This window comes from Pelodiscus sinensis, chromosome 5, assembly GCF_052426305.1.
Source record: "Pelodiscus sinensis isolate ZL-2025 chromosome 5, ASM5242630v1, whole genome shotgun sequence".
Classification (NCBI taxonomy): Eukaryota; Metazoa; Chordata; order Testudines; family Trionychidae; genus Pelodiscus; species Pelodiscus sinensis.
The window spans coordinates 131,612,145-131,634,736 of NC_143056.1; the positions used below are offsets into that span (position 1 = coordinate 131,612,145).

The following is a 22,592-nucleotide window of genomic DNA, read 5'->3' on the forward strand; positions in this document are numbered from 1 at the left end:
GTTAAAACACTTGATGGAATTCCCAGTTTTAAAAATGTACTAAAAAAATAATATGGAGCAAATAATGATGCAGTTATGTTGCAGACACCTAATAAGTAACAGCCAGTATGAATTTATCAAAAACAAAGTAGTGCAAACTTTCTTTGATAGGGTAACAAACCTTGCTCCTGGGAGAAAGCTGTAGGTGTGGTATATCTCGACTAAGAAAGGAATTTGATACAGTCTTTCATGACTGTTTTATAAACAAAGTAAGGAAATACAACCTGGCTTGAGCTAGTATAAGGTGGGTACATAATAGACTGGAAAACCATTCCCAGAGTGTAAATATCAGTAGCTCTCAGTCAAGCTAGAAGGACATATCAAGTGGGGTGCTACCTGTCCCGATGTAGAAAAAGGCATAGAGAGTAAGTTTATATGGTTTGTGGATGATACCAAGCTGGAAGGGGTTGCAAGGGCTTGGGAGTACAGGATTAAAATTCAAAATGATCTGGACAAATAGGAGAAATGGTCAAAAACAAAAAGCATGAAAAGTAGTGAGTCAAATGCAAAGTTCTCCAGAAGAAGGAACAAACAGCTGCCTAGGAAGAAGTGCAGCAGAAAGGGATCTGGGGGGGGGGGGGGGGTCATAGCAGACCACAAGCTACATAAGTGCACCATGTAACACTATTGCAAAACAAGTGAACGTCATTCCTTGATGTATGAGCTGAGTGTTGTAAGACAAGAGGACTCATTCTTCCGCTCTACTCTGCACTCATTAGGCTCAGCTGGAGTCCTGTGTCCAGTTCTGGGCCCCACATTTCAGGAAAGGTGTGGACATGCTGAAGAAAGTCCAGAGAAGAGCAACAACAATAATTAAAGTCTAGAAAACAGGACCTGCGAGGAAAGATTGAAAAAACGGGTTGTTTTGTCGGGAGAAGAGATGCCTGAAAGGGAATTGCTACTTGCACAAAATTCTGTTACTTGCTCTCTTTTGGGGCACCCACCCTTACCCTGTTCCCCCAGCTCGGGACATAACTTTCCATGGGTTTGCAGGGCCAGCAAAAAAGCCTTACACAGTAATATCCTCAACCTCTGTTTATTAACAGTCACCCAAACCGGAATACACCCGTTACGCATACAGTGCTCATGACTTCCCAATAAGGCACATGATCGTTTCCCTGCTGGCCAATCAGGTTCAGGGCCATCTGGGGGAATCCAGTTTCTGCATGCTGTCATCGGCACAGGGTTGAGGTCTGGCTGGTGGGATCTCGGGGCTGCAGGGCCGGCCCACAACATTTTGACATCTGAGGTGGGGAGCTCAAATGATGCCCCCATGCCTCCTTGCTGCACCAGCAGCAGACACAGTTTTCTACACTCTGGGTCTTAGTGGCACCCCCCACCCACAGTCTGGCACCTGAGGCGGCCACCTCAGTTCGCCTCCTGGTACCTGCGGGGCTGTGCCCTGAAGAGGTTTCTCAAGAGCTTTCTTTTGAACCTTTTTATATAGTGCAGTCTGAATCTTGCATAGCTCTACCTTGACAAACCATTCTCTCCTACAGGGCTACTTAACATGTGGCCCATGGCCAGCTTGTTTGTGGCCCGTGGGGCCATCCAAGCATGCCATTAATCTGCTCTCTGCTCATGGCTCTCAGAGGTCGACTATCCCTTATCCCTGAGCTCCAGCCCTTTCTCCAACCATCGCTCAAAACGTGAAGGCTGGTTTTGAGTACATCCGAAGCAGGAGTCCTAGCAAGGCGGGAGTGGACCCACGGGATAAGATTGTTCAGCGCTACTCAACATGCAGCCTGCGGGCTGCACACGGCCCACAACCCATTTGTGGTCCATGATTTACACTGGGTTCAACTCGTGGCCTGTGGCTGGGAGCCAAAACAAAAAAGTGTCAATACTATGGTCTTCTGTTAGTGTGCGTTTCAATAATTAAATTCCTGGTCGGTCATTGCACATTTAGGGTATGTCTAGACTGCATCCCTCTGTCAGCAGGGAATGCAGATTAGACAGGTCGACATTGCAAATGAAGCGGGGATTTAAATAGCCCGTGCCTAATTTGCATAAAAATGGCTGCCATTTTTGCTGACTCCGCACTTTGTAGGCAAAAGAGGCCGTCTAGAGGGGGATCTGTTGAGAAAGAAAGCCTTTTTCGACAGCTCCCTTATGCCTCCTGCAAAAACAGCCATTTTATGCAAATTAAGCGCGGCAGAGGGATGCAGTCTACTCATACCCTTGAAGTGCTGTCATGAGGGTGGAAATTGGGTAAATGTTGCATTTTATTAATATCAGCAGAACTGACTTAAATGGGGCCTGCGTGTTGTGTAGTCTTGCCTTAATCTTTGCATTCATGCCCCTCAGTGTGAAATAAGCTATTTGCATATATTTACATATATATTTGCATGTATATGCAACCACACTTAAGTTGGGGCCCATGGCATGTGCTGTATCATTGTGGCCCCCGGGGCTTCCAAAGTTGAGTAGCCCTGGTCTACTATACATTTTAGAGTTTGTCTGTTTGCTCAAGAGCTCCTCCTAAATTGTAAGAGTGAGGACCATCAAACTGGGTAGGCAGCTTCCTCTTAGCATCCCTTAAAGCAGTGGTCTCCAACCTTTTTACACCCAAGATCACTTTTTAAATGACAGACCAAGCCAAGATCTACCGCCCCGCCCCTTCCTTGAAGCCCCGCCCTCTCTATTCCCCTCCTCTCCATCACTTGCTATCCCCAATCCTTATACTGCTACTTTAAAAAAAAATTCCCACCATTCCTCACAGCTACTCACCTGTGCTGTTGCTTGGTGAGTAGCTGCTCCTCAAATGAGGAAATCTAATGTAAACGTACTGCGCAGGCGCGCACTTCAGAGAGGGCTCAAGAGCTACTCTTAGAGCCTCCGAGATCTACCGGTAGATCGCGATCTACTGGTTGGTGACCACGGCCTTAAAGAAAGGGTAGGGTTTGGATGTGCCAGAAAGGCGTGTTGTACCTGGAATGGGATTGCTTCTCATAAGCCACACAGAAAGGAGACGGAGACGAGAAAGCAGAGGAAGGCCAAGGGGCGAGAAGTCAAAGCTAGAGCAGTTCGGACGGGAAATGAGGGGAACGTTCTCACCAACAAGGGCAAACAATGTGCGGAACAGCATCCTAAGGGCCGTGGGGAAGTCTCTGTCACTACCCGTGTGTAACTCAAGACTGGGGGGTTTCTGCAGCTCTGGTTCAAACCAGGATTAATCCTGGGCAGCCCTATAGCCTGGGTCAGACAGGAAGTCTCACTAGGCAGACCCTTCAGTCCTGGGAATTGCTTACTCGATGAATGCAGCCCACGTTAGGGAGTGAATGGCTAGGCTTTGCCCCAGAGAGGGGAAGGCACAGGTCTGCCAGCGGAGGATGCGCACAGCGAGACTAGTAATGGGCCCCAGGGGTAGCTAGCCCTGTTCTGTGGCAACGCTTTATTGCACTAGATCATAGAGCTCTTTTGGATGTGGCATTTTCTCCTCACACTGCAGACAAGTCACTCCTCAATCTTCCTTTTGATAAGCCGAGCACACTGAGGGCTAGCTGCCGTCACTTGGCCCTAGGGCTTGCAGCTCCAAAAAAACTAAACTTGAACCGCTTGGGGTCCACACCAACCTCATTTTTTCTAGCCACAGCACTTGGCCTCTTCACTTCAGCTACTGTGGCCGGGGACAACAAGTGAGCGGACGGTCTGGGTTGGCGTGAGGCCAGCCCAATGCTGACTGTCCAGAGGGCTTGGAAAGCATCTTGGGGAAGCTGCTTGGTGAGCAGGCCTGAGGGGTGAGTCAGGAAGAGGAAGCCGACCGGGAGCGAGCGTGGGGAGAGAGCCAGGCGGTGACAGGAAGCGACTGCTGCGCTGGGGCGTTGGCCGCGCAGTGGGAACCCTCAGAGTGGCCAGTAGGCGGCTCCGGCGAGCGACGAGCCGAGTACCCCGCGGCGATCGGTCGTACAGGTGATATTGTTCCCTCGCGTGGCCCAGAACCAGTCCTGGAGCTGACAGCATGGCCCCTTTCCCTCCGACACATGCACCCCACGTCCTGGGGGACCGGAGACAGATCACGGTGCGAGCTTGGCTTTATTAGATGTTCCCCAGTGGGCACCCAAGGGTCCGATGGAAACAGGGACCCTGGTGCCACACAGAGCACAGCAGAGAATGAGGCTCTGGGAGCTCCATCCACGCTCTGAGAGGCCCCCTGTGCCCCACTCAGCTCACAAAATAAACACACAAAGTGGGGAAACTGAGGCGCAGAGCAATTTAGCACCTCTCACGCAAAGGCACTAGACCCCCTTCTCCCAACACCGGGGAGTCCTGGCTCCCAACGTCCCTCCCCTGCTCTAACCACCGGACCACACTTCCTTCCCAAAGCTGGAAGAGGCCTGGCTTCCACCCCCCACCCTAACCCACCAGATGCCACGGCCCTCCCAGAGTCAGAGGTAGGACCCAGGAGTCCTGGCTCCCAGCCCCCATGGACGCTCTGCAGGGTTCCAAGTCCAGCTTGTCACTTTGGGGTCTGGCTCTGGAGCTCTGCGGGGGGAGGGGATGTGGGCGGGGCTATTGTTTGGGGGCGTCAGGCGGAGGGGGGGCGCTGGCAGCCTCGCTCTGGGCAGGGCCCGTTTCATCGCCCCCCATCTTGTCCTTGTATTGGCGCTTGAAGAAGCCGAGCTGGAAGGAGACAGAGGGGAGATGGGGAGATGTTGGTGGAGAGAAACAGGACTCAGGGCTGGTGGCAGCCCCCAAAGGAAAGACTATCCTCATCCCCCACCAGGCGGGAGAGCCACAGTCCCCACCAATGGGGTGATGGGCTGTGGGGGAGGGGTTTGAGCCCTGTCCCCCTCACCTTGTAGAGGACTGCAGTGATAAGTGCCAGTAGGACCAGGCCTCCCACGCTGCTGCCCACGATGATGGGCAGGTAGTTATAGACCTCGGAGTTCTCCACCACCGTGTGCACCTGGGGGGAGGAGCCGTGAGATGGGGACCCAGGACTCCTGCCACCATCCCCCACTTCTGATTTCAACCCCCAGACTCCACTTTAGAATCACCGAACTCTAGAACAGGAAGGGCACCACCTAGATCATCCCTGATAGATATCTGTCCATCCTGCTCTTAAATAACCCGTGATGGAGATTCCACAACCTCCCTAGGCAATTTATTCCAGTGCTTAATCACCCTGACAGGTAGGACGTTTTTTCTCAAGTCCAGCTAAACCTCCCTTGCTGCAGTTGAAGCCCATTGCTCCTTGTTCTATCCTCAGAGGCCAAGATGAAGAATTTGTCTCCCTCCTCCTTGTAACACCCTTTTAGATACTTGAAAACCGCTCTCATGTCGCCTCAGTCTTCTCTTTTCCAAACTAAACAAGCCCAATTCCCTCAGCCTTCCCTCCTAGTTCATGTTTTCTAGACCTTTAATCAATTTGTTGCTCTTCTTTGAACCTTCTCCAATTTTGCCACATCTTTCTCGAAATGTGGTGTCCAGAACTCGACACAATCCTCCAATTGAGGCCTAATCAGCTCAGACTAGAGCGGTAGAATGACATCTCGTGTCTTGCTCATAACACTCCTTTAATGCCTCCCAGAATCATGTTTGCTTTTTTTACTACAGTCTCACACTGTTGACTCATGTTTATCTTGTGGTCCACTATGACCCCTAGATCCCTTTCTGCAGGACTCCTTACTAGACAGTTGCCTCCCATTCTGTATGTGTGAAATAGAATTTCTCAAAGACAAGGGACAGGAGACCTGACTCCCAGCTCTAACCACTAGCCCATGCTCTCTCTGTTCCGGCACGGTCACTCTGGTACCTGGCGCTGGACAAATCCCTCCTTCTGGGTGTATTTCTTCTCCTCGTATTCAATCCGGGCCTCGCTCACCAGGGTCACTTTCTGCTGTTGAGTCTGGAACAGAGAAACTCCCTGTCCCTGACCGGAAATGACACCAAACCACCCAGAGCGTCACCCCAGGGGTCCCAGAGCAATTGACAGGCCGGTTGTACAGGAGCAATCGCTGGCCCAGCACTGAGATGCAGCCACCTCTGGGAAGGGCATTGGGGTGTTCACAGGGGAGGGGGTCCCTCGCCCAGCCAGGAGGCAGAGGCAGCTCTCGTACCTGGGAGACCCACTGGAAGCCGACGTTCCCTTTGATCATGAACTCCAGCGGCTGCTGCATTGCCAGGGAGACGATTGTGCACCGGATCTTCTTACAGGCGGCCACGGAGCAGTTCTGGTGGAAGGATATCGCCGGGTGAGGCAGGGATGTGCAGGGACTGGGCATGGCCATGGGAGTCTGGGTCTGTCTGTAGCAGGAGGCCTTCCCCCAGCCCAGCCCCCCACTCGCTGTCTGTGTTTGTGCAGGGGAAAGGGGCTGCTGGTACCACACTGGCCTGTACTCACCAGCAGGGGGCGCTCGCTCATCAGCTTCACAAAGTCCTTTGATCCAGGTGTTCCCACCTCACTGGTGCACTGAGCCAGCTGGGGCTAAGCCAGGAGAGAGACATAGAGTTAATGGGGGTTCAGAAATGGGGCTTTTGAGCCCAGGAGGGGGCACTGTGGGGCCTGTTCCAGCAGGGGGCGCTGTGGGTGACAGCCGGTGTCACAGGGCCCATCTCACACACACAAGCCCAGGGAGAGGCAGGTACCTTGGAGGGGACGACCTCAGAGGCGTCCCACACACGGACCCCGTTCAGCTCCACGGGGAACTGGAACGTGACCGACAGGGGGACGCTTCGCTGCCGCAGGTTCTTCACCTGGAAGAAACAGACTCCCCCTAGAAACTGCAGGGAGAGAACCCGGCAGCTCTGACCCCCAGACTCCGGCTCTACCCCTCAGATCCCGCTCCCCTCCAGAGCTGAGGTGAGAACCCAGGAGTCCTGGCTCCCTGCCCACCCCGCCTCCCTGTGCTCTAACCCACTAGATCCAGATCAGGCAGTTGTATTCCTGCCTCTTCCTCTGAGCCCCCCCCCCCCCCGCTCCACCTCACACACTGTGTGACCGGCCTCACCTCGTACCGATGTGTCACTGGTGCGCTGATCTCTACCGCCTTGGTGGAGAAGTTGACGTACTTGGTTGACTCCTCAAGGCTGGGAGAGGAACAAGAGAGACGAGAGTGAGATGGTGATAGAAATGTAGTCTGGATGCGCAGGAATATCTGGACTTGGTTAGGTCCAGTAATGGTATAATCTCATAGTCGCCTATAGACAACCACCTAACCTCAAGATGATTCTTACCAACAACCACAGGACATACCACACTAATACCAACCCTGGTACCTTCCCTTGCAACAAACCCCGTTGCCAGCTTTGTCCACATATTCACTCTGCTGACACCATTATTGGACCTAACCAAGTGAGTTATAAGATCAAGAACACATATTCCTGCGCATCCAGAAATATAATTTATGCTATCATGTGCCAAAAGTGTCCATCTGCTATGTACATTGGACAAACGTCCCAGACACTTCGCCAAAGGATCAATGCCCACAAAACAGATATTAGACAGGATCACAAAGAAAAAACAGCTTCTTGCCATTTCAACCAGAAAGGACATTGTCTCAACGATTTGATTACCTGCATCCTGCTTCAAAGGCCTTTTAAGACTTCACTTCAAAGAGAATCCTCTGAACTGTCATTCATGCTTAAATTCGACACTTTACACTCAAGTTTGAATAAAGACTCTAATTACCTTACCCATTACAAAGATAGCTTCCCAATAATTACCTCTCATATCATTAGCTCACAGACATTTACCTCCCCCCCCACACATTCCTCTTCTGTTCTGAAATTTGATTTGTCCTTTTCATATGTGTTCATTTTTTTAATTGTATCCTTTGGTATATATGGTTGTGACAATTTTCTTCCACTATTTGATCTGAGGAAGTGGGTCTGGCCCACGAAAGCTCATCACCTAATAAACCATCTTGTTAGTCTTTAAAGTGTTACATAGTCCTGTTTTTTGTTTCAGGGAGTGAGATGGGGAGAGGTGGGGAGTGACAGTGGGTGTTATGTCCAGCAGGGGGTGCTGTGTTGCAGGAAAGGACTCAGTTGGACACTTGGCATAAGCTGAGACCTATGACCAAGCGCAGCACTGGTGGGTGCTTTGCTTCAGGGATCATGGGGCCCAGCAGGGGGTGCTGTGTTGTAGGGAACATGAAGGGGGCCCAGAACTGGGGGATCTCCCAGGCTCCGTCCACACTGTAGCCTTCTTCTGCAAAGGCATATGCAAATGAAGCGTGGCGTGGGATATGGCCATGCTTCATTTGCATAATTAATTAGCAGCGGGTATTGCGCAAGAGGCTTTTGAGCAAAAAGGAGCTGTGTCCATGGCTCCTTTTTGCGCAAAACCTCCTCTTGCACAAGAGCCGTTCTTCCTGACCAAATGAGGAAGAGCAGCTCTTGCACAAGAGGGGATTCTTGCACAAAAAGGAGCCATCTACCCAGCTCCTTTTTGCACAAAAGCCTCTTGTGCACAAACAGCTGGTAATTAATTATGCAAAGGAAGCACGGCGATATTCCACTCCATGCTTCATTTCCATAAGCTTTTGCGGAAGAAGGCCACAGTGTGGATGTAGCCCCAATGTCTCTGCACTGACCTACCTGGTGAGGATGATGAAGATGCCGTACTTGACCGGCAGCTCCGCCCGGTGAACCATGCGCTTGGCGACGGGGCCGCCGTTGTCACTGTGGGGAGGGGAAGGCAAAGGAGAGACGTGAGAAGATGCAGCCAGATAAAGTACAGGGAAAGTGCACCACAGGCCTCTGCCCTGCCCTACTCCATGCGCTGCACCCCCACTATCCTCCCCCCACATTGCTCCTACACCACCCCCTGGCCCTGCACAGCCCCTCACCTGCTGGCGCTGGCCGTGATCTGCAGCCTGTCCCCCAGGTCTGCCTCTGAGGTGACGTCGAAGGTGGCGATGAAGACGGCCTGGGAAACACACAGGGGGTGAGAGAGTCGCTGGGCTCGGGGCCTGGGGAACTGCCAGAGACTGCGGGGGAGGGGCTGGCACAGAGGTTTGGGGGAGGGGCTGTGGTATGAACTGAGATGGATAAATGGGCCCAGAGAGGCAAAGCTGCTACCATGGCCCTGGCCCTGCCCAGCATCAAACAGCCTGAACCAGGTCTGGGATCCCGAGACCCCAGCCGGCTTCGTGCCACGGCAACGCCCCATGAACCGTCCTCTTAAAGACCCCAACAGGGGAGGGAACAGCCCCTGCCCTCATTACCATCTCCTCCAATGGGGCCTCATTCCCAGACCCCCAGTCTGGCCCCTGGTTCCCAGTCCTGGCACGGCCTGACCCGGAGTGAGCTCAGCTCTCTGTTCGCACTGACTCGCCGGGCTCCCCTGGCGCTGGCCCCAGCACATCCCTCACCACGGGCTGGGCTGCACCAGTGACCTGCCCCGCTCTGATCTCAGCTGGGATCACACTGGGGGTCCCAGGCCAGGGCCCGTCCCTACCTCGGCTCCGCTCCAGAAGATGGGGGGGTTGATGTGGCAGGTGCTGTTCCTCTGAGTCTGCTCCTCCGAGCTCACGGCCGAGCTGCACTTAATGGCCATGGTCCTCCTGTTAGACTGAGCACAGGGACCAGCCAGTGAGAGACGGGGCCCAGAGCGACCCCTGCTGGGCCCCTGCCTGCTCCCTGCAGCACAGCGCCCCCTGCTGGGCCCCCTGCCTGCTCCCTGCAGCACAGCGCCCACTGCTGAGCCCCCTGCCTGCTCCCTGCAGCACAGCGCCCCCTGCTGAGTCCCCTGCCTGCTCCCTGCAGCACAGCGCCCCCTGCTGAGTCCCCTGCCTACTCCCTGCAGCACAGCGCCCCCTGCTGAGTCCCCTGCCTGCTCCCTGCAGCACAGCGCCCCCTGCTGAGTCCCCTGCCTGCTCCCACAGCACAGCGCCCCCTGCTGGGCCCCCTCCTGATCCCTGCAGCACAGCGCCCCCTGCTGAGCCCCCCCACATGTTCCCTGCAGCATAGCGCCCCCTGCTGAGCCCCCGCCTGCTCCCCACCAGCTGATCTTTCACATCCATCTTGTATCCTGCCCTTCCCCCTATGACTGCCATACTTGGATGGGAGGTAGTACCTGGAGCAGCAGGACCCGGCGGTAGGACAGGGCGGATGGGTAGGAGAACCGCACTGTGGTGCTGTAGGAATTCTCCCCGCGGTTCTGGATGGAGACGGTGATGTTGAGTTCAGGGGTGACGCCCACCACCAAGGTGCTCATGCTAAGGGGGAGAGCAAAGGGCTCAGTTTCCTTAGGGCAGTGCTCTGACAGCACTGTGAGCTTCCTATAACAGTGCCCAGCTGGGGACCCAGTGCTGTGAGTTTCACAGAACAGAGGCCACCTAGAAGCCACATGCAAATGTGACACGGTCCGAGGCCTGGGGAAGTAGATGGGCCCCACCATGGAGTGGGGTGGAAGGCAGAGGGGGTGACTTACCCTGAGAAATTGAATGAAATGTGTAGTTCATCAGTGCAGACTTTGTCAGCACCACAGTCCTTCTCAAAAGGGAGCTAGGGAGACATCCAGGAGGGGGAAAGAAAGCCGGAAGCAGAGACTATGAGGGAATTGCAGCAAAACTCTGTCAACATTTTTGCACATATTACAATATGAATTGTCACCACCACTACCAATACAGTCTGAACTAACACGGTCCCCATGAACACACCCACTTTAATAACCTCCCCCAACACTGTCACCAGTATCTGCATTCTCAGCTAGAACTGCCACCTGCACCAATACCGATTGGACAACATCACCAGCAACTGCAACAATACTCTGCCTGCACTGTAACCAATACTGCAACGTCTGCCATTACCACAACAACCAAGGGAGTAAACCAACACTGTTTACCAGCATCATAACCACTACCAGCTGAGCCAGCACTGTGACCAATCTCACCAGCCACCACTGAAAAAACAATCTGAAACAACACCATTACCAACAACACCGTTACCAAGAACACAGACATTGCCATCACAACCAACGTTGACAGCAACAACTCAGTAGTCCCAATCACAACCACAATTAGTATGAATACAGTCTAAAACAACACTGTCACAACTCACCCACTCTACCTAAGACAACACTTTCGCCAACATCATCTAAATCCAAGCATGTACCAGTACAGTCTTAACAACAGTGTAACTTACAAAAACAACTCTAACACCCTCAAACAACACTGTCATCAACACCTTTATGATCTCACAACCACGACAAATACATTCTGTACCAGCACCAACAACACAGCCACTACAACCTTGCCTCACACCATCACCAAGATCAACATCGTCTGAACCAGCAATGTCAACAACAACAAAACCATTATAACCTCACCCAAGACCACGGCAGTTTAATCTAAACCAATGTTACCAACATAGTCCACTCCAACCTCAGACAACAACCTCACCAAGATCATCACAGTCTGAGTCAACCTCACCAACACACCACCTGTAAAACCTCCGATACTTACCAACACCACAACCTCACCCACTAACACCAAGCATTGATACTGACTGCACAGGCCCTGAAAGCAAACTCATACCCATTAAAACCTCTGCAGAGTCACAGACACCATTGCCAGGCCCTGGCAGCCTTACCGAGCCTGCAGACACGAGTGCAGAGTCCTCGCTCAGGATGGGTCTGAGGCCGTCAGTGGTATCGATGGGCTCCCCTGTGAGGGTGTAGTTGAGGCGCAGGATGATGGGGGTCAGAGTGTCCTCAGGGCAGAACTGGGGAACATAACGTAAGAACATAAGAATGGCCATACTGGGTCAGACCAAAGGTCCATCTAGCCCAGTATCCTGTCTGCCGACAGTGGCCAGCACCAGATGCCCCGGAGAGGGTGGACTGAAGACAATGATCAAGCGATTTGTCTCCTGCCATCCCTCTCCAGCCTCTGACAAACAGAGGCCAGGGACACCATTTCTATCCCCTGGCTAATAGCTTTTTATGGACCTAACCTCCATGAAATTATCTAGCTTCTGTTTAAACTCTGTTATAGTCCTCGCCTTCACAGCCTCCTCTGGCAAGGAGTTCCACAGGTTGACTACACGCTGTGTGAAGAACTTTCTTTTATTAGTTTTAAACCTGCTACCCATTAATTTCATCTGGTGTCCTCTAGTTCTTCTATTATGGGAACTAATAAATAACTTTTCTTTATCCGCCCTCTCCACACCACTCATGATTTTATAGACCTCTATCATATCCCCCCTCAGTCTCCTCTTTTCTAAACTGAAAAGTCCCAGTCGCTTTAACCTCTCTTCATATGGGACCCGTTTCAAATCCCTAATCATTTTAGTTGCCCTTTTCTGAACCCTCTCCAAGGCCAAAATATCTTTTTTGAGGTGGGGAGACCACATCTGTACACAGTATTCAAGATGTGGGCGTACCATAGTTTTATACAGGCGCAGTAAGATATTCTGGGTCTTATTTTCTATCCCTTTCTTAATAATTCCTAGCATCCCATCCGCCTTTTTGACCGCCGCTGCACTCTGAGTGGAAGGTTTCAGAGAACTGTCCACGATAACTCCAAGATCTCTTTCCTGATTTATCGTAGCCAAATTAGCCCCCATCATACTGTACGTATAGTTGGGGTTATTTTTCCCGATGTGCATTACTTTACACTTATCCACATTAAATTTCATTTGCCAATTTGTTGCCCACTCACTCAGTTTGATGAGATCTTTTTGGAGTCCCTCACAGTCTGCTTCTGTCTTGACTATCCTAAACAGTTTGGTATCATCCGCAAACTTTACCACCTCACTGCTTACCTCTTTCTCCAGATAATTTATGAATAAGTTGAAAAGGATTGGTCCCAGAACTGACCCTTGGGGGACACCACTATTTACCCCTCTCCATTCTGAAAATTTACCATTTATTCCTACCCTTTTGTTTCCTGTCTTTTAACCAGTTCTCAGTCCAAGAAAGGACCTTCCCTCTTATCCCATGGCCATGTAATTTACATAAGAGTCTTTGGTGAGGGACCTTGTCAAAGGCTTTCTGAAAATCTAAGTATACTATATCTACTGGATCCCCCTTGTCTGCATGTTTGTTAACCCCTTCAAAGAACTCTAATAGATTAGTAAGACAGGATTTCCCTTTACAGAAACCATGTTGACTTTTGTCCAACAAATTATGTTCTTCTACATGCCTCCCAATTTTATTCTTTACTATTGTTTCGACTAATTTGCCCGGTACTGAAGTTAGACTTACCGGTCTGTAATTGCCAGGATCGCCTCTAGAGCCCTTTTTAAATATTGGTGTCACATTGGCTACCTTCCAGTCATTAGGTACTGAAGCCGATTTAAAGGATAGGTTACAAACCACAGATAATAGTTCAGCAATTTCCCATTTGAGGGAGACAGAGAGACACGTAGGGACCCATGAGGAAAGGTGGGATCTGGGAGAGGTTTGTTCTATGAGTGATTTGGAGCAAGGGGCAGAGTTGCAGTGGCAGACACAGCAGGAGGTGAAGGAGCCAGGACCCCTTCCGCCCTCCCTCCCCCCAACACACACACACACTCACAGGCAATCTTATCAGGTACGTCTCACATTTCTTCTCGATACCGAACTTCAGCTCCTTGCTCAGGACGGGGCCGGTGGAGTCAAAGGCAGCTCGGATCTTCCTCCTCCAGGGGTCCAGGGTCAGGCTGTACCAGATGGTGCTGGAGATCCTGTTGCCTACAGGGGAGGGGAAACATGGGACAGTGAGACTGAGCGGAGTCATGAATGGGATACAGAAGGTGGGCTTTTCCCCTCTATGGGGCCCTGCCTAGCTCAAGGGGGTGGGGAATGAGACACAGGCAAGGGAACTGGCTGGCTTTGAGGGGTGGGGAATGGGACCACAGCCTTTCTCCCCTAGGAGGCGCTGGTTCCAAGACAGCGCCAAGGCAGGGGACTAGCAGGTTCAGGGGGAAGATCGGGGGTGGGGGGTGGGTTTGGTCTGACCTAGGCTGTCCTTGGTGCTCTTTGTGACGGTGAAGCAGATCTCTGCCTTGCTGGCCTCCTTGTTGAGCTGCTCCTGCTCCTGGCAGTCGAAGGCTGAGGCGGGGATTGTGGGGGGCCGGAAGCTGATGGACACCCCGACTCTGAGCACTGGCCGGGACCTGCCGGGTGGAGAACAGAACCGTCATCCCGCCACTCCCTGCTATGGAGACAGATTCCTCCCACTCAGCCTTGACGTGCTCCCAGTCCCAAGCTCTGCTAGAGGAGACGCTGAGAGGCAGAGAAGGGAGCAGCAGCGCTGTTATCCGGCCCCCTCACCCCAGCACCCATGTCCAGGCTCTGTCTGAGATTGCCTGGCGGGGCAGGGCCAGGACACAGGGACTCACCTCAGCAGCAGGACCTGGCCTTGTGCTCCCACCGCGATGTCCGGCAGCCCATCCCCCGTCAGGTCTGTCCCGCCACTGATGGCCTGGCCAAAGTAGGGCAGCCTGCTGGGGAACTGCGCCCCCTCGATGCGCTGTGGGGCAGAGAGAGCAGTCAGGGGAGGGGAAGGGGCGGCTGCTTTGTGCAATGGGCATTGAGGGCAGCAGAGGGTGAGAGATGTGGAGGGGGGGGCTATGGGCTCATAGACACTAGGGGGCTGCACCTCCCCACAGGAGCTAGGCTCACCTGTGTGTACTGAGAACTGAGGCCTCCCTTTTCCCCATGGAAGATGTACAAGGCCCCGTGGTTGTCGTCCTCCATGGGGGCCCCGATGGCCACGTCCGTCTGTCCGTCCCCGCTGATGTCCCCGATTTCAGACATGCTGGCCCCGAAGCGCCCCAGCGCCTGCCCCATCTTCCCCTGCAGGGTCTTGGTGCAGATCAGCATCACCCCCTGCAGGCCCATCCAAAGAGACACATGGAGAAAGGATCAGCAGGGACTGAGCGCCCCCTACAGAGATCCTTCCCTGCTCCCTGCAGCACAGCGCCCCCTAGGGCTGCTCTGGAGCACTGCAGCCAGCACTGACTGGAGGGATGAGTGCCCCCTACTGAGCTTTTATCCAGCTCCATGGAGCTCCACTCCTGCTACTGCCATGCTCATTATCACAGCCCCACGGCCCCACGGCCCTCCAGTCAAACTAGAAACCCAGGATTCCATCTTCCCCATTGCACCGTCCTCTTTCTTACCGGCCAGTTAATCAGACAGACATGGACCTGTCCTCCATTCAGAGGTGTGTGGTACATGGGGGCTCCGATCAGAACCAGGTCTGTGTTCCCATCTCTGTTCAGGTCCACAGCGCACAGCGTGCCCCCGAAATATGAGCCGATCTGGAGAGGCAGAAAAATCACCCCCTCAATTTAGTCCCCTCCTCCTTCTTCTGTCTCTGGGACCCGTCTGGCCCTACAGGGATAAGGATTCAGTCCCAATATCTATTCCCTCATTAGCCTTACCCAGTGGAATAGTGAGAGAGGGGTGGGGTGGGGATCCACTGCCTCCGGCTGGAGCCTTCTCCCTGCCTCTCTGCCCCTGGCCCAACTCTCCTCCATCTCCACCAACTGGGCAGGGAAAGAGGCAGTACAACCCCCCCGGCCCTCTCTCCCACCGCCAGGGTCGGGCTCAGCCATGCACCAGGTTCAGAGTTGTGGTGGCGACAGGGAGATGTGCACATTTTTCCTTTGCTCCCGGGCGCATAACACCCTGGCTACACCTCTGGCCTCACCCTCCCTCAGCACAGCAGGTGGCGCCATCGCTGTACGTGTTCTTGAACCTACCGACCTCGGAGAACACGTGGAGAGACGCTGAATGCTCACTGTGGTGCAAATCCTTTGAAATGTGCTAGCACACGTAAAGTCTATTCACTGGGTAAGCCACTGCTATAAATTCTGTTCAGCTGGAATGTACAGGCAGTTCGATCTTGGAGAAATTCGCATTGTTACTACAGCGTGATCCTTTTCAGACATTGTGAATATTGCCAATGAGGTCTTTTTCCTTGCCCGAGTCTCTCTGGGCCAGAGCCATAAGGGCACTTATGTGCCTAAACCACAGACGTAGCTGCCCCTCTGATCCACAAAACCTCTGCATGGCTGCCTCCGACCCCTGTGGTGCCTAACATGACTTGGTGCCTGTTTTCTTGCCATAGAATTTCCTCATATTGCTGCCTCGAGGGCATGGCATGTGCCTTGCTGTCTTACTCTAAGCAACTAATTGCCCATTTTACTCCACGCCAATGTTCCCGCTAATTTTTTCCATCTGTGTGCATATTTTTTCCCATCCACGTGCGGAATAACTTTTGTTATGTGCACCGAGTCCCTCCCTCCTCCCGTCTAGCTGGTTTGTTAAGGTCTTGTGCCTCTGCACATGTCTATTGGATGAGGCCCAACATGTGGGCTGGGTGGATTGTTGGAAAGGGCAGGTGCCTCACTACAGCATCACTACACCTAATTCCCTTGCTGGAGCTGGGCCTCTGTCTCATGAGCTCTGTCTACGCTGTAAGTGAAGGTCGCAGCAGTGGAATATTGGAGAGATGCTGAATGTCAGCTGTGGTGCAGTTCTCTAAACCAGTCAAGATTATCCCTGAATTATTTCTGAAGGTGAAACCAGCACAAATATTATACAAGGTCAGTATCTTACAGGCTTCCTCCAGCCTTCTCACACACACACCTAACCCCACATTTCTGGCACACTCCCCATACCTGCTCTCCCTCCAGCTCCGATCTGAATGTCCATTCCCCAGCCTTGATATCTCGGCTGAACAGGACGACTTTGCCGATGTGCTGGTAGCGAGGGGCCCCAACCACGTAGCTGTTCTGCCCATTGGCAGTGATGACCTGAGACGAATAACCTCAAAGGAAGAGAGGGACGTGGGGAGGTGAGATGGGAAACAGCCGTGCAACCAGAGCTGCATCGAACTTTCTCAGAATTGATGTGCAACCACCTCTGGGGTGGAGCCCGGGAGCTGGTTAAATAGGCAAGGGACGTTCTTTGGGGTGGTTCTTACCGAGATAAGCGTCATTCATCTCAGTGGTGGTTCTGGATACGTTCATGAAGCTCGGCGTCCCACTGCTTCCGTACAGGTAAATCCCACCGGACCAGTCATAGGCCCCCACCACTCCCAGCACAGGCCCATCCTAAAGCAACATGCCCCACAAAGGGGTTTGATTATTGGAAACTGACAGCACAGCATGAATGTCCTACACTAGGCCACCGCCTGCAGCACAGCACCCCCGGCACTGTGCTGGGACACCGGGGCTATGTCTACACTGCAGAGGAGGAGTGGTTTGGAAACGGATACACAAACTCTGAACCGCAATTTGCGTACCTTTTTCCACTTGTTTTTTTGGAAGAGGCTTTTCCGACATTTGGCCTGTCTACATGGGGCCAAATGTTGGAAAAACCTCCTCTTTAGGAAGAGCTCATATTTGGAATAAAATGAGGAAGACAGGACTTCCGAAAGAGTGCATCTGCTCTTCCAAAAACATTTTTTGGAAGAGCAGACACATTCCCTGGAAGTGGCGGAGTTTAGATATAACCTGGGGTAGGTGCTGATGGTCAGGAAAGAGAGCGCCCCCTACTGGGCCCCTACACCAATCACTGTAGAACAGCACCCAGAATGCCTGCCCAGAGAGGGAGGGCAGGGTGCCCTGCACTGTTCCGGCAGCACTCTGGGCTAGTAAAGGACTGTATCCCTTGCAAGCACTAGCCCAACCAGCACCTGTTTAGCTTGAAAGTGCAATCAGGGCCACAGAGTAGGGCAGCGTGGGGCAGGGCCTAGGGCCGGGCATCACTCACCGGGGACAGCAGGGAGCTGAATCCCTCCTGAGACATCTCCAGCTGGAAGGAGCTGCCGCTCTGGGACTGGGTGCCTGGGACGGAGAGACAGACATGGGAGAGACCATCATAGAGGGGAAAGGCCCATGTCTCATCCCCTGCTCCCCGGAGCCAGCCCTTCTCACTTCAAGGCTGGATTGGATCCAGCGCCACCTAGAGAGAAGGCCCCTGTATCTCATCCCAGCCCCCTGAGCCAGCCTGGGGTATTCATGGAGCTAGAGCAGTAGGTAGGGGAAGGAGAAAATATATTTGGGCTATTTGAGCTCTGGATTCCCAGAAACTCCTCCTCCCATCTGGGCCTGGAGACCCATCTCTAGACCCCCGGGGCCAGTGCGGCCCCTGCCCTGACTCCAATACCTTCGATGGCGAAGATCTTCTCCTGCAGCTGGTTCTGGATGCCCTGGAGGGCGTCGAAATTGTCCACCCGGAAGACGTGCTGGTCAGCGGGCACAGAGGAGATATTTCGGAGCTCCTGTTGGGCAGCATCACTGGAGAAGGCATCGCCGACCTTCATGGCATAGAGCAGCGTGCAGGGGAGACCAGGGCATCAGTGTAAATCACAGCCAAGAGCCCTGGGCATGAATCCATCTGCTCTAACGAGGCACAGCTCAGCCAGCGCCAGATGGGGGGGGCCCTCTGGAGCAGCTGGTCAGAAGTGTCATGACTGTATCAGCAGCAGGACACAGGCAGCTTCTTGGCATGAGGTTTGTCAGTGTTTTGGGGCCTACATGACTGAGTCCTCAAGGTGCAGGGAGGGGTGGGTGCGGGCCATGTCTCTGGGGGCACCTCAGGGTGGGGTGAAGGGATGGGACCACTGGGCTAGTCTGGGTGGGTTGTTTGCAGCCGGTTCTGCAGTGAAGTGCAGACACCTCCCAGTCGCTGGGCCCGACATAAGCAGCAGCCAAAGGTCTAACAAGATCCAATGGCCGGGCGGGGAATTTACACCAATTCAGACGGGAAAGAAGGTGTCAGGTTTTAGCATGAGGGGAATTAGCCACTGGACCCACAGGGAATGGGACCAATTCTGGAACAATGACAACCTGCTGTCACCTCAAGCCCCATGAAAACCATCTTGCTTCAGAAGAGCCCTAGTTCTTGGGGCTCATTCCAAGCTCTGTGGCTCAGCCGTTTGGCATGTGCCATTCTAGACACCCCCATCTAAAGGTAATAAACTCCTCAGTACTTCTTCCCCAGAGCGTCAGTGAGGGCCGGGCACTAGCTGAGATCAGTGTCAAATGACAGATCAGTGTGGGGAGGATCAGACCCGCTGTCTGAGCCCCTGATCTGCACAAAGGGTCTTTATAAGAACTGGGTGACTTTGCTGTTTAATTGGGGGCCTTGTATCTCAGGGACTCCTTGTTCACATGTCTCTACATTTGGACCATTCACCCTGACCTGCGTCCCCATGAGGCAAACCAAATTTCATCGCAATCTGAGTCAACACGTGGACTGCAGGGCAGGCAGACAACCTGACATCTAAACTAGAAAGCGCCGCTCAGTCTGCACTACAGTAGTTTCAGCTCTTCTATACACATTGGCCCAGTGACAAGCCATCATCGGTTTGTCTCCCTAACCTGAAGGGGTCCCACCTCCCCGTCCCATGTCTCCAGACATGGCCTCAGACCCGCACCAGCTCTCTGCCCAGCTGTGGCTCACCCCGATGGCATAGCGAATGATCCCAGCTCTCTCCGCTTCGGGAATAACGTCTGAATAATTAAGCGGGTCTCCAGATTTCTCCCCATCTGTGATCACAATGAGAATCTTGGTGGCCTCCACCCGAGCACCTTTCCAAGAAGTGAATAGCACCCGCCTGGAAATGGGGGGTGGGGAACACATGGGAGAGTTATTGATACATAATAGCACCTAGCACTTTGGCAGTACCAAAGTCCTTTACAAAGGACATGACTGTTATTGCCCCCATGGTCTGGACGGGGAAACTGAGGCACAGGCAGGGACATGACTCTCTTCAAGTCACACAGGAACAGAGGGTCAGAGCTGACCATACAGACCGGGAGTGCTGTCTCCAAGTCCTTCTCTCCCCAGCCCCTGCTCTAACCATGAGTCCCCACTCCTCTCCCACATCTAGGGATAGAACCCAGAGGTCCTGAGTCACTGTCCCTTAGCTCATGTGCCCTCCCAACCCATCCCCTGTGGAGTTAGGAGGAGGAGGAGAGCAATACCTACACCACGTCTCGTATGGCGCTGGCCGTGTGTGTTGCTCCCATGAGCTGCCTGACTGATCTGAGGAGGCGATCAGGGTCACGGTTCCTCTGGTACTGGAAGAAGTCGAAGTGCTCTTTAAACCTGTGTGAGTACTGCATGAGGGCGAACTGCCGGAGGAGGCAGGGGAGAAAGAAAAAACCACAACTCAAGGGGTGAAGAATAAGAGAAGCAGGAATCAGACTCAGTTAAGGGCTGGGGCAGGTGTTCGGGGGTGGCTGGTTCTGTGGGAATTTCTTCCCGGTTTGGGATGCAAAATCCATTGCTGCTCCCTGCAGCACAGCGCCCCCTAGTGCTGCCCTGGAGCCAGCCCTGCCTGCGAGGGGCAGGTAAATAGGCAGGGTTCTGCCTCTGCCTGTTACCTGCGTGTCGGTGCCACGGAAACGCTTCATGATCTCAGAGAGAAATGTCTTCATCTTATCAAAGTCCTCGGCGTCGATGCTGCCCGAGCCGTCGATGAGGAGCACGATGTCCGTGGCACTTTTGGGGCACTCTGAGAGGGACAGAGGAGAAACCCGTCCTGACTCACCTCCACAAGGACTGAGAGAAACCCAGTGGAAAGCGCTAGGTCAGACCTATGGGCCCATCTACCCCGGTATCCTGCCACCCTGGTTCAGACCAACGGCCCCTGCCACTGAGGGGTCCTGAGAGCAGAGTGTGACATGCACTGGGGTGACAAAATGCACCTACCCCGCTCCCAGAGCTGGGGACAGAACCCAGGGGTCCTGCCTCCTAGATCCAACTGGTATCCTGAATCAAACCAATAGGACCATCTAGGCTGCTGTCCAACCCTCCCCCCTACATCCCATGGACCCATCTAGACCTTTCTGCCCCCCACCTGCCAGGGTGTCCGGGATGCGCCGGAGCTGCGGGAGGCTCTGGTCCAGGAGGAAGCAGTAGCCGTTGAGGTGCATGTTCTCCCCGCAGGCCCGGTGCACCGTGGGGCCGCAGGCCTGGGGCATGAGAGAGGGACGAGGTCAGTAGGTGATGAGAACTGAGTGTGAAGCAGAAAGACCGTGGCTATGTGGGAAAAGGCCCTGCCAGGGCAGGGGACCCCCTGGGGGCAGACAGGACCCCAGAACCCGCCACCTGTCTCCGAGAGAGGGGACAAGGAGTGACACGGGGACATCACTCGGTTACCATGCTCCCCGCTATGGCAGTAGCGTCCAGTGACTGTTGCCATGGCTACATCACCCAGTGGGTTGCCATGCTTCCTGTCATGCTTCCTCCCTGTGATGTCATTCTGCAGGCACTGTCGCCATGGTGATGTCACCTGTCTACCACCCTCCCTGCTCTATGTGGGCTCCCCCATTCCCCAAAACACCCTCACAGTCGTCATAGTGATGTCACTTGCTTACCCCCCTGCTACCCCTCTCACATAACCATCGCAAGTCATTCTAGTGGCACCTGGCTACCACACGCCTCACAGCGTCTTAGGCCATTCACCCCTCACCATGGCAACAACAACCCTTCATCTCCACTCAGAGTGCTCCTGTCCCCCGCCTTGTTTGTAGCCCTCTGGCTGCCTCTTCGCTCTCCCCTCAAACCCAAGCTGCTGCTCTTCCCTTTCCAGGCCCTTCTCCGCCTGTCCCCACCCAGCCTACCATCTCTGTCTCATGCCCGGCCTCCACAGCCCAGTTGTTCCTTTTTCCAGCCAACCCCTCTGCACGTCTCCCACACGGCCCCTCACACGGGAGATGAGCTCCCCGAAAATGGCCGCCATGTCTCCTGGCCAAGCCTCCTGAAAGCTCCACTTTGCCTGCTACAAAACTGAGCAGCAATTAGGCCAGTGGTGCACCGAGACCACTGCCGGTCGGGCCGACCAATAGTGTCTTGTTGTCTCCCTGTTCTCCCCCATCTGTGTGCCCGTTTCTAGCTGTTGTCGCTTGTCTCACACTCGGATTGTAAGCCCCGTGGGACCTTGTTGTGTTGTGTTTTTCCAGCGCCTAGCACAATGGGGTCCAGTCACCATAAAACACCCAGTCGGGTTACAAATTAAAATTAAAATTAAAATTTAATTTAAAATTTCCCATCCCTCCCCTGAGAGATGCGGTTGGGAGCCAGCAACGCAGAGCCATGTTGCTACGCTTCCCTCTGCTACTGCTGGTGAGCGGGGGGGGTGGGGGGGGGGGAGAGTGAGCCCTGCCGTGGGTGCCAGGCCCCCTTGGCTAGTCCCCCAGGCCACCCAAAGGCTCTGACCCCTTGCCCCTCCTGCTTATGCATTTGGGGGGACATGTGCCCCCCGCACACATCACCCCTGCACCCAATAAATAATATTTGGAAAATACACTCTCACGGTGACACCTTCTCCCCCCCCCCCCCACTTACCACCCCCACCATGACAGTTGCTCTGGCGCTGGCGACATGACCCCTTCCTGCTGTATCATTCTATCGCCCCTCCAGACGTCACCCAGTTATCCGCCTCCCTGGGACAGTGCACAGGGGTTCCCGTCCCACGGTCCCATCTCCCCTGGTGACGGTGGCTCCCCAGGGGTTCAAACCTCTATGATGTCACCCGCTCTATGACATCACCGTGCTGCTACTCGATCTCACAAACATTGTCGGGGTGGGGGGGAGGAAGAGTTTGTGGAATTCTGGGTAAAGTGACTGACCCAAATCCGGGGTGAAGCCCTGG

The 22,592-nt window shown here is 53.7% G+C and overlaps 1 protein-coding gene across 3 annotated transcripts in view; it reads right to left on the reverse strand.

Moving 5' to 3' along the window:
* Positions 1-1,059: 1,059 nt before the first annotated feature.
* The window catches only part of LOC102457786 (integrin alpha-X-like), a 40,957-nt gene continuing 19,424 nt past the window's right edge, over positions 1,060-22,592 (reverse strand). The window contains exons 1-27 of one of the 3 annotated variants that reach the window (XM_089778904.1): positions 22,286-22,560; positions 20,796-20,910; positions 20,320-20,450; positions 19,922-20,067; positions 19,394-19,547; positions 18,095-18,245; positions 17,699-17,772; positions 16,908-17,037; positions 16,603-16,751; positions 15,097-15,237; positions 14,597-14,803; positions 14,314-14,444; positions 13,931-14,088; positions 13,509-13,663; positions 11,581-11,712; positions 10,421-10,494; positions 10,064-10,205; positions 9,446-9,559; positions 8,835-8,914; positions 8,584-8,667; positions 6,993-7,071; positions 6,631-6,738; positions 6,386-6,469; positions 6,102-6,215; positions 5,798-5,890; positions 4,838-4,948; positions 1,060-4,662 (exon numbers count right to left, since the gene is read on the reverse strand). In XM_089778904.1, coding sequence (XP_089635030.1) covers positions 4,552-4,662; positions 4,838-4,948; positions 5,798-5,890; positions 6,102-6,215; positions 6,386-6,469; positions 6,631-6,738; positions 6,993-7,071; positions 8,584-8,667; positions 8,835-8,914; positions 9,446-9,559; positions 10,064-10,205; positions 10,421-10,494; positions 11,581-11,712; positions 13,509-13,663; positions 13,931-14,088; positions 14,314-14,444; positions 14,597-14,803; positions 15,097-15,237; positions 16,603-16,751; positions 16,908-17,037; positions 17,699-17,772; positions 18,095-18,245; positions 19,394-19,547; positions 19,922-20,067; positions 20,320-20,450; positions 20,796-20,910; positions 22,286-22,297 — 3,180 coding nt within the window. In that variant the 5' untranslated portion in view covers positions 22,298-22,560 and the 3' untranslated portion in view covers positions 1,060-4,551. Of the gene's footprint in view, positions 4,663-4,837; positions 4,949-5,797; positions 5,891-6,101; positions 6,216-6,385; positions 6,470-6,630; positions 6,739-6,992; positions 7,072-8,583; positions 8,668-8,834; positions 8,915-9,445; positions 9,560-10,063; positions 10,206-10,420; positions 10,495-11,580; positions 11,713-13,508; positions 13,664-13,930; positions 14,089-14,313; positions 14,445-14,596; positions 14,804-15,096; positions 15,238-16,602; positions 16,752-16,907; positions 17,038-17,698; positions 17,773-18,094; positions 18,246-19,393; positions 19,548-19,921; positions 20,068-20,319; positions 20,451-20,795; positions 20,911-22,285; positions 22,561-22,592 lie in introns of those variants that run through there. The other 2 variants (XM_075928879.2, XM_089778905.1) reach the window with 2 other exon arrangements.